General features: G+C 40.1%; 1 protein-coding gene across 1 annotated transcript; it reads right to left on the reverse strand.

Moving 5' to 3' along the window:
• Positions 1 to 19: 19 nt before the first annotated feature.
• Positions 20 to 11,080, reverse strand: mafk (v-maf avian musculoaponeurotic fibrosarcoma oncogene homolog K). Its single transcript, XM_080777080.1, has 3 exons — positions 10,944 to 11,080; positions 4,990 to 5,068; positions 20 to 4,841 (listed from the first exon to the last, which is right to left on the reverse strand). Exons 2-3 carry the CDS (start codon positions 5,023 to 5,025, stop codon positions 4,407 to 4,409), a joined length of 471 nt encoding a protein of 156 aa, XP_080633206.1. The 5' UTR covers positions 5,026 to 5,068; positions 10,944 to 11,080; the 3' UTR covers positions 20 to 4,406.
• Positions 11,081 to 11,879: the final 799 nt, after the last annotated feature.

An 11,879-nucleotide genomic window follows, 5' to 3' on the forward strand; every position in this document is an offset into this window, starting at 1 on the left:
AGTTTAACGAGGAGAGCTATTTATTGAGTAAAAGCTTTATTTAAAAGTACAAAAACAGACACAGCAGACCTACGGTATGTATAGGAATAATTTACCTCAATTTCAATCATAACAAACCAATACAGATTTTATTTGTACATGAGTGTAGTTTGAGACAATATGTAAATAAATGTATGTAAATAAAATAATTTAGATGTTGAAAATAAAATTAGAGAAAAATCAATGTAATAAATATAATATATATACGAGCAGACAAGTCAGAAAGGTATGTTACATATACTCAGTTTATGCTGCCTTAATATCATCCTCATTTGCAGTCACTATTGGCTGTGAGCTCTTCATTATACAAATATACACGGCCATGAGACTATAATAGGAGATTCCATTTGTCTTTAAAGTCCATTGTATAACTTAAAAGATACGAACCAATACGATGAATGCAACATACCATTTAATTTAGCCATAGTTCTTTCACCCCTAACCAAACGGCCAAGACTTGATGTCTGTATTATGAAGCTTGTTGTGAAATTTAATTAAGTGAAATTTAGTTCACTTAATGTAGAAGACTTGGGTATTGCAAGGGTGATTTGTTTAAATGCAAATAGCTTTTAGGACTGAGAAAGCTTGTGTGTGTGAGAGCTTACTTACACGAATACAAACTCTGAGATAATATAACAAATCTTTAAGGCTGCATACAGGACATATACAAGGAAGGAGTACTCAATATATATTACCAACCCAACTTCTATAAAATTGCATTGTCATTTGTCTGGAAATCTGAGCAAGTCAATGATATCCTAACAGTCCCAGTGCAATGTCTTAAAACACATTAAACAGTCAACAAGCACTTGTGTTCAACTGGACGAACAGGGCTCCCTTTAAAAATGTAGATAACTCCCTAAGTTCTGTTTATGCAATTTAAAAAATAAGACACTTGAAAATGGACTTTTGTTAACTGATACTAAGAATGTCTGAGACCGATAGGTCTCATTGCCACCTATCAGAAGATCGAAACAAGTTTTCTTTATCTTTACTTAATTCACCTGGAGTGAGGTTTGTCTCTGTTATGGCAGTACAGAACATATACTGTATATATTTGTATCGATTGAAGACATTAAATGTTTTCTTTCAAAGGTGAACGACTAAAGGGCATTCATTCACCTTGTATCCAATTGCCTTACACAACAGTATTGAGTAAGGCAATTGCCTTACACAACAGTATTGAGTGGTAAAAAACAAAGCATTTAGGTTTGGAACTTTACCACAAGAGGTCACTGTAATGCTTTGAAAAGTGTAGCAAAATAAGCATACCACATTAGTGTTGCCTAATCCTAATGTGCTGAAAAAGTGAACTTGTGTAAACGACATGTAAAAATAGATTTGTGTTTTCCACTGCCTCGATCTATACTCGTGTTGAATACAGTTAATTGATAGAATAAAGGCCAGGGTGGACAGTCTAGCAGCTCTGGAATTACTTTCAGGTAAGGTTTTGTGGTTGTCACAAAAGCTTTACCATCATCATTTAAATGTCTGTGCACTAAATCAAGCCTCTTTAGAAAAGCATCATCTCAAGTCTTTCTATACTTGAATCAACCAACGGCTGTAATATAACTAACTAGGTTTACATGATATCTTATTACTTATAAATGAAATCCACACCATTACTGCTTACATTTCAGCTCAGAAGGCTACATAGCCTGTAATTTACCTCTGAATTTCTGCCATAGAATATTGGTCATTTAAAAAACCTGTTCACATTACGTCTTCACTTGTATGAAGCATTTGTCATACGAATATTTAAACTAGACAGCCTAAAATATGCATAATCTTTGCGGTTACGGTCCTTTCCTTTGCATAGATATTTGTTCCGCTACCTTTCACCTCAGCATTTTATAGATATTGGGTGTTTGTGCTTCTAAAGGAGAATAGCCTTTTTCACTATAATGTTCAACTGAATTGCAAGTTGTTAAGGACAACATTAAATGTTAATCCAGATACATTTCCATGACTTGAGTCAGGTTGTGCAGACTGCAGAGATAATCCAGAGATAATTGCGTTGTGTATATTGTAGACACACTTAATCATTGACTGTCCAAATTGCAGATTAAATGAGTGTTAGGTGGCGGGAAGGTCTATTCACAGGGTGTTCAATGCATAAAACAGGATTAGGTCACAAGAAGTGTTCAGTCATACATGAATACAACTATTTTTCTAAGAAGTTCAACAATACTCATTTGACTCGAAAGAATGATTACTGGATCACACCACTCCCAGGATATTACAAGACATAAATATAGAAAAATATGTATGTATATATAATATAGATATAGTATATAATATAAAAACTAAATATCAAGAGAAAACATGGATGTATCAACATATAAACCAAGTGAAAATACAAAATGAGAATAAGAGCACAGCAATGGCCCTGCTTACAATCTCAGCAGGTGATACAGCAGCAAAGTCCCCCATAGTTTTCTTTGCAGCTATGGAACAGAGGAAGAACAGTCATGTCCTCTTTGCAAAGAGAAAATCCTGACGTGAACAATCTCTATTTGGCTTCACTCCACATTAGGAATGGATCCTAGGTAAGTATGACTTAATTAATTTCAAGTTAATTTCATTTTCAATCGTGTTGCAATCACAATAGCAACATGTTTCACTGCACCATGGCACCATGGTGTCTAGAGACGGGTGTCAGGAGTTCTCTTGCATAAGAGTCTGTGTCATAAAAGGTACGTTACTACAGTTTCAGATACAGTACCAACACCGGCAGCAGCGTTTTCTCATGACGTAGCAGTAGGAATGATTTTTACGTGGACGGAGTTCTCAATGTAAAGTGACATAGGAGGCAATTGAGAGAGTTGAGTTTCCTTCTCTCACAGGTAAAACAAAACGAAAAAAAGAAACATCTAAAGCCTCACTGAAAAGCACTGATTTACAGGCGAAAAAGGCTTTTGTCTGTAATATACAAGAAATGCGTTGCATTGCATTTCATTTGTCAGAGCAGATCCCATTATCAGTTTATCCAATATGGATTACCTACCACAAAAATGGCATTGCATATAAAGGAAATAGGCAAAAAGATCATAAGTGCTTCTCTGGATAATATAAATACGCCCCCCTGGCATTAGTTATAACTTGGCTTGACTCTATGCAATAAGTGCTCAGACCACACACAATATAGTCCTCCTCATACAGTCAAACCCCTATAACTTCAGAAATGCAACACTCTGCTCTGTTTGTAATGTTCCTCTATCACAGGCCACAGATACCCTGTGATTTTAGGTTATTTCTGAATGTGTATAGCTTTTATACTGTTTCTTTGCAGTTTTAGAGTAAGTGCTAAACAAATGTGGCAAACGGTAAATCCTTTCAGTTCCTCCAACATAGCACTTGCCATAATATGGACCTTAAGTTTTCATTGAAAAAAACCCCCAATATGCTTTTCAGAGAAATTGTATCCAGCAGCCCCTTTCAATTGCATTGTTAACAAAACAATGATTAAACCATTTTTCGCCCAACATACAGGCAGAAGAGCTACTTGGAGAAATGGGCAGCAGGTTTTTGATGAATCAGGTAGGCTTCTTTTAAAATCTGAACCATGCTTACATGAGAAAAACTTGCTGAGCATGTCACTAAACTTGTTCCCAGTAGCCTATAGGGTCCTGATTAGTTCACTGAAGTATAGTGGGTGCCCTTTTTTGTAGCACGACTTTCTCATTGCTAAGCAAACTATTTGGCATGATTGGATGCACGTGGTGCCCTGGTTGGTGTTCAACATTGGTCAGTTTTCATTGCATACTGGCTGAGTGAACAGATTTAAAGAAAAAATATTCCTTAATATGTTAAACTGTGTGACCATCAGTATCTATATTACAGAAGTCACCCACAGGTTGTTTTAAGGCAAAGCTTATATGACTCAACTAACTTACATTGAGACACTGATGGGGGGGGGGGGGGAAGGGCCATCAAAGTAATACACATTTCTTATCCTCTCTGATGGTGTGTATATGCGCAATAACACCATAAATATCAGAGCTGTCTTACACCAGTGCTGTCATAGCAAGACATGCCATACACAATTCACCCTGGAGTAACAGCAAATATCTGCTAACAGTCATGGAGGTACGGTCAGTGAGGCCCAAAAGCCCTGCCGGTGCTGGTGGGGTGGGTGTGGGTGGGGTCGCACAGTGCACAGACAAAGTTGATTATTTAAGAAAAAGAGAGAGGGTGAGTGTGAGAGTAGTGAATGCAGCATCGTATCACACAGAGTTCATCGCCCCCCACTCCATCCCTCAGTCTAAACACTGAGCTTCCTCTCAGTACGGGACGAGTGGGGTCAGCCTGGGGGTCAGGAAGGACCAGGCGGGTGGGTGACGGAGAGAGCACCAGTCCTGTCAACACTAGGAGGCGGCCGAGAACGGGCTCACGCTGGCCTTGTTGTGGTTGGCGGACTTGACAATGGTGATGACACTGGTGGTGGCCACCTTGCCGGGGGCGAGCGGCCCGCGCGTCACAGTCCGGGCGAAGCACTGCAGGGCCTCGTACTTGGCCCGCAGCGCGTCCAGCTCCAGCCGCATGCTGGCGTTCTCGCGGGCCAGCTTGTCCACCTCCTGCTGCAGGTCCATCTTCTGCCTCTCCAGCTCCTCCTTCTGGGTGACCCGCTTGATGCGGCAGCTGGCGGCGTAGCCCCGGTTCTTCAGGGTCCGCCGGCGCTGCTTCAGCCGCACCACGTCGTCCTTGGTCAGGCCGCGCAGGTGCTGGTTGAGCTCCCGCACCGACATGGCCACCAGCTCGTCGTCGCTGACCCCCGGGGCATTTTCTCCCTCCTTCTTAACCTGTATGGGCAAATCAGAAGTGGTGGTTTATATACTACTTAAGAGTATGAATCGGCCATGAGGAATGATCCTGTCTCTCTTCATTATTGAATCAGACCTACAGTAGTAAAACACAGCCATAACGTGAAACATTGCTATTCACACTTGCCTTCAAAGCGTTGCTCGGTTTAAAATGAGTCGTCATACCCTGAATGCGAACAATTTGGCTGAGTCTCACAGAAGTCACGCTGTGGAAAGAGATGATAGAATTAATTAGTGAAAGATATCTAATAAATTTGAATCAAGGTTTTGTTTGTATGTATATAGGCATGTTTGTCCATACAATGAATCACATTACATGGTGCACAAAAACCAAGTGTGTGTCTGTGAGAGAGACCGAGCTGGCCAGCAGAGGGCAGCACTATACTATACCATGAGATGGCAGCACTGTTGCGTGCCCTTATTTGCTTCTTGGAGGGCCTCAACAATGTAGTTCACTAGACCAAGCAAGATTAGAAACAGACCCCATCTCTCCATACATCTCTGTGCCTAAACAGTCTTCCTGGGCCATTTTGCCAGTGTTTTTTAGAATGGCCCCTCTGTATTCAGTACCATGAGCCACATGCTTCTGAGATTACTGCCATGGCCAAAAAAAGAGAGATCACTGTGCTATGATCCTGTGAGAGGCACACATCCCCCCAAGGCTCCATTTCAGGACCTGAAGACCAGGCTTACTGCGAGTGCACTGTTCCATACTAGACCGCTGCCATGGAAACACCCTGCAAATGGGTGTGGGAGTGTGAATCACATGTTCAGCAAAAAGGGGTAAACAAGTCTTAATTCATAATACCGGCATAAACTTATAGATGATCGAAACAGGCCTGGCTAACTTGTGTTGGTCAATTGGCTCAAAATGTACAGTAGGATATATACAATTCCACGTTTCCAAAATTGGCTGTGGTCTTCTTTTTAACAGTTACCATCCCGAGACCCATGTAGGCCATTCTTCTTCAGCACTGTGTCTCGTCATCACAGACAGCGGCAGTAAAAGTGGCCATCACATCAGTATAACATTTAAAGGTATGCTGAACTTTACAGGGCAGCAGATACGCATGTGGAACATTCCTGGAGATAGAGTGTCACAGAGGAATAGTTTCCTTTCTAGTCACTGGTGTATTTTCGCTGTGAGACAATGTACTCCCATAGATTTAGTGCTGTCTCGTCTGTTGGATCCTCTTACACTGGGCTTTCCTGAGCGAGCGAGCGGCCGTATGCCCTTATTTAACTCGAGCAGATATATTTAGCTCGCTTGTGCTGACACAAATTTCTGCCAGCTAAACAATTTAAGTGAGCATGCGATAAGTGATATCTCAGTAAGAGGGCAAATATTTTGTGCGGCTCTCGTGCTGTGATTACTGCTGATGTGCAGTTCCATCTGCAGTTCAAGTTTGACATCTGCTACTCTCTTCTTCTCTTTTTAAAATATGAAATTATAATTTAAGCAATACAAAGTGTTTAATGCATCTGGATTAATTATATTTAATACTATACACTTAGTCATCCATTATCCTTCTGTCAACATGCATGCAACATTCTGCTATGCCTGAATTTCCCGTGGGATTAACAAAGGTCTATCCTTATCCTAACATCACTGGAAGAACAGCGACAGCCACCTTGTGTCCATGCTGTTTTAGCCATGAGCATATAATAAAGGAACAGAGCCCCAGATAGTCCTGACAGAGAAAATAAACAGATCATCCCCCAATTGAACTGATGAATCCAACCAAGAACCACATGCATTCCTGTGTATACTAGTGACTTTATGATCCATTTAAAACGGCATCAAAATAATTTGTTCTCCAATCACAATTACTATGTTGTTGTAATGGTGCAGAACTTGGAAAGCCATATCGGAAACACAGGCACAAACAAAGATTCCTCGACAGCAACGCCGACCCAAACAGCCTGCTTTAGCCAGCGTTGCGTCAGAGGGGGTCCCTGGGTGTATTCCTTGCAAGGATTTTGGAAAAGTGGTGTGGGGCCTCCCTCCCTCTCTCCATACAAGAGGCCTCAATCTTTAGCTAAGAGGCCACATTGGAATTCTTTATACATGTGTTTATGTTTTGCAAATACCACCAGGAAGAGCCTTCCAGATCAACATGCACAAGTTGCTTCAGAGAGGACTAGAACATTATGCTACAAGGCAAAATGTATTTCTTTTCATATTAATACATACAATTATATTATATTCTATAATTAACTTGATTGTAATATTTTCTCCTGATTCCATTATTTTATTTTCACTGTAATGTTAAAAGAAGGATTCTCAGAAAACACTTCAAAGAAAAGCCAAATTGACAATGGATAAAGAATGGTTGAAAGAACCACATTCCTGAAGGGAAAAGAAAAACGCACACAAATCTTCATTTGGGTAAAATGCAGTCAGAATATGTCCTGCAATGCACCCAAATGTGGGGGTGGAGTTTAACCAATCCCACTAGTAAAACCTACAAAATTCTTAAAATGTCTGGAATTCCAAAGTGTCTCATGCGTAATTGCGTATGTTCCAAAATATAGTCTGTATAGGTCAGGGATATGCAAACCTCCTTGTAGTTCACCCTGATTTTCACTTCACTTCGTTTCTTATAGAGTAGTCGTATGGACAGTCACTGTCAAATGGTAGAATAACTCATAATGGGGAAATAGCAAAAATTTGAAACTTACTGAGATTAAGATAATTGCTTCTACTAGAATCACATACAGTACATGACATTACAGGTCACATGAGATTTTATTGAGACAGTGTTCCATCGGACGTGTTATTTCTGTTGCATCTACTCCTTGGTCATGTACCAATATGAAAATTTAAAAAATCACACCCGTGTGGGCGGGTGTGATCTCATTCTGGCCAATCACAATTTGTGTCCTCACTCTTATCTTCAATGTTTGTTTACACAAACCCAGAAAGAAATACAATAATCCACCACTACATAAGAAACAACTATTCTAGGAAATAAACTGTCATAAGGAAATTAACCAAGACAAAATGCAGGTCGAAATATGTTTGCTTTTATCTATTGTTTTTAATTTGTAAGTATTTGTTCAATCTCACGTCTGTTTTTAGTAGACCTACTCATGTTACAATCATGTTACTCATGTTTCGCCTTTTCATTTCTCAGTTTTGGGATTTGGTTCCGCTGCGAGTGGAAGTTGCTTGCCTTCACACAAACAGCTGCTCAAAGTTCCTCTGAGAAAGCAAGCGCTGCCTTCTGCTTACAACAATGTCTTCTCTTTCTCTGTTTTCTCAGGGAGGTGGAGAGATTATTCTACAGACTGGGGTGTTGCTGCATTCTGCGCTTTCTCCAGCGCAGCACATTTTGGTGGGATATTATGTAAAGGAAATGGAGAACATAGCTGAGGGGTGAGTCATGCTGTTTACTGGTAAAAAACGATGGCGAGCGGCAGGGAATCACACCCTCCCAAACTGACGTTTCCTGGAAAACCCCGTTGTTTCAGAGGGAGGAAGGAAAAGTACAGAGAACCTTAACCCATTCTGACCTGAGATCAGATTCATACGAGGTTTCCACCGGACACACACTGGTCTGATTAACCCATTCTGACCTGAGATCAGATTCTAAAAAAATGTCAGTCGTTCTTCGATTTTTCAAAAATAGCAGACCTACAAGCTCGTATCGCGCCACTCGGTGGCGCGATATGAGCTTGTAGATCTGCTATTTTTCAATAGCTAAAGCATAACATGATGCCAACACCAAAATGGGTGCCCGGTCAGAATGGGTTAATACCTCAGCAAAGCTATTCCCCAACTAACGATGCAGGGATTCTGAGGAATGACAAATATGCAAAAAAAAACAAGGAAATACCTGTCCCGTTTTTTTGCTAATCAGGTGATCAGCTCAGCTGCTACAAGTGGAAAGGGAATACTCTTGGGAAAGAAAATAGATTACCGCTCACATTTTCCAGTGAGAAATGCCAACAAGAGAGCAGGGCTTCACGTCTTATAACTAATTTGATGTTTATTTTCCTTCCAAACTGAGGACATGACAGGTTGTGAGCAACACACGCGCACGACGCACGCGCGTGCGCACACACACACACACACACACACATACACACACACACTCTCTCTCTACTACTTAAATCTCACATTAGAAATGAAGGGGTAAATTATATTTATAGCATTCATCTTAATAGCATAATCTCCACAAAACAAAAACACTAAGCACTTCCATTTAGTCCATCCACAGCCCCCTGTGTGTAATGTGGTTTGAACGCTGGTTTTAAATCCAGGAACTCTCAGAAAGACAAAAGCAGGGATGGACAGGAAGTGCATCATTGTGGGTGGCAGAGTGAGAGGGTACGATGTTCGGTCGATATGTGGTGATGTGATGAGCAGCATGTATGTGTGCCGAGCCCCAGCCGGATACAGGAGATGTGAGTGAGTGGAACAGTAACCCAGTTTGGTTTGGTAGGCTACACACATCTCTATTTGTTTTAGCCTGTAGTTTCTACACCTTAATGTCATTAATCAAAACACCATGTTTTAAAAAGATAACCCAGAAAAATAATGAAACAAATTCTAATAAACAAACATGCATTCCCTGGCTGGGAGTCATTCCATAATACACTAATCCCTGCTGTTTCACTTCCACAGCACTCAGCCACAAATAACGTCACGTCAGTAAAGTAGGCTGCTGGTTGCTGCATCCTTTGCAAATTCACAACTAATTTAAAACACAACACTAAGTAGCAAATTATGATTATTATACACATTCAAGTTCTCATTTATATGTCTTCACTCAGTCACTGTCTGACAACCGAGTTGTTATGAGTCAGCCTAACTTCATCATTTGATGAAGACGTCATCACATTGATTGAAGCACATGTCAACCCCACGAGGATTGCACACACATCTGCCTGCGTTTCTCTAAACAAACACAGCACGTAATACTTAATAGAACCTACATTTCAAGGTATAAAATGGTCAATCAAACAATCTCATACCATCAAAGGGGGAAAGTCAAATTCGTAATTTGTTATACAACCTACTAAAATAACTGTTTACAAATGTGGGAAAACTGTCAAATCAGCACAACAGGGGGGGGGGCAGCAGTGTTGACACTCCAATCATGCTGCTGAGTAATAGTGTAATTGCTTAGTAAATAATGTATTATATCATCCACATAGTGTTTTTCCTACAGTTAGGCTATACAGTACACACCTTTCTGTCATCATTCATCTCGATCTCTACTAACTGTCTTCTGTCCCACTCAGAAGACAAAGGCTGCTTTTGAGAGTTTTGTGAAGGAGGCGCGTTTCGGGACATTTATAATGTTTTATTTCATCTTCATTCATAGTAGCTTGTAAATCGGCTCTTTTCGGCAAGCGACGCCGCGATGGAGACTCCTAGGCTACTCGCCGGCGCGCGTTTCTCTCGCCCAGCCCTGTCCTGGTGGTCGCACTTCACGATCGCCGTGCCCTTTGTCCCACTAGTCTAAAATGCAGACCACGTGTTGTTTGTTTCCTATGTCAAAAAGTAGCAATATTTTGCCATATAGGAAATGCGCGCGCAATAATCCAGCTTCTGGATAATTAAGGGAACACACGTGGCTATATAACGTACGTTACTTTAAATATAGCCTAAAGTTATAATATCCTTCACTTCACATCGTTTCTTCCAAAAAGCTAACTCGAGTGTTGTAATAATTAGATAATAGACAAATATTAGCCCACATTGATTAATAATTATATGATAATTTGCCTAATAAGCGTAATGGATTAAATTATCATATTCGGGCAAGTACAATTATTGTATAAATAATACTAATAATTATTCTATAAATAATTTTAATCTTCCACGCGCCCGACACAATTGTCATTTTTTTACGATACTCCAACACGTGTCCAAAAGACTACAACATTCCATAATCTATAGATATCATATATATCTATAGATTTTAAATACTATGTTTTTACAAGTACTTAAATTATGTGTACGACATGGGCTGCATGTAATAAGACCACCTACATGCGTTAATGTGTCACCATGAGAACTTTAGCAATTTAGAAAGGAATGTCAAAACATATCCCCAAAAACAACCTCACCTTTTGATCGCGGATATCTGTGAAGGGATTGCGTAAAAACTTGTGAAGTAAAGAATCCTTTGAAGAAGTCTTGAAGTTTACTTGTGACAGAAGCGCTGAAAGCGTCCCGCGTGCGACCAGCAACGTATCCCTGCGTACTAAATTAACTACAAAACAACAACAATGTATCAACATTCCACGCTTTGCTTCCGCAACCACTCACGTCACCAATTCCTCGTGACCGCCCCCTCCATTCATGAAAATAGCTTTCTGCTGACGTGAATCAGAGTGAGAGAGGGGGGCTTTGGGAGGCCATAAATAGAAGATAGATACAGCTGGTGAATGTTTTTTGCTTAGTTTACGAAACTTATCTCTACACAATATTCGGTTCATAATGTCTTAAAGCTTTGGCTAGACTTAGCCTATATACTAAGAACAACATTGGAGGAGATATTAAGTTTAAAAATGAAATTTCCTGCCTACCTTTTTGCATTGTGTTTTAGATAGACAATGATTAAGTTTATTGAATGAAATAAACTGTGGCAACCCCCCTCCCCCTCTCTCATAAGTAGACTAATGTTAAGGTCAGACTTGAGAACAGAACAGCAGTAGCATTCCATTCCAAGGGAAAGGAGAGTATGTGCCATAGTAGACTAGGAGTCACAGGATTTCTGTTATTTTAGGTGCACTGTTGCCTGCAATGTCAAGCTATTCTTGGGAAATTGACCACTAAGAGAAAATTAGCTATTAAGTCAGCAGAATGTATAAGGATAAGGACTGCATCAAGCATATTTCCACCAAATAGTTTTGGTTTAAAATTAAATCCAACATCAATACACTACCACTTTGGAGCTTTATGTCACATATTTTTTTGCATAATTATATTATGTATACTATTCTGTACTATTTTGTTCCTCACTCTATAACACTGTTCAACTGACAGAGGAGGTGATCAAA

The sequence above is a fragment of the Protomyctophum bolini genome, assembly GCF_963924005.1.
Source record: "Protomyctophum bolini genome assembly, chromosome: 11".
NCBI lineage: Eukaryota > Metazoa > Chordata > Actinopteri > Myctophiformes > Myctophidae > Protomyctophum > Protomyctophum bolini.

Coding starts and splice junctions, on each gene's coding strand:
- mafk (XM_080777080.1), bottom strand. CDS start 5,025: ATGACGACTCATTTTAAACCGAGCAACGCTTTGAAG. Junction 4,842..4,989: donor AACCGAGCAACGCTTTGAAG/GCAAGTGTGAAT, acceptor TTGCCCATACAG/GTTAAGAAGGAGGGAGAAAA.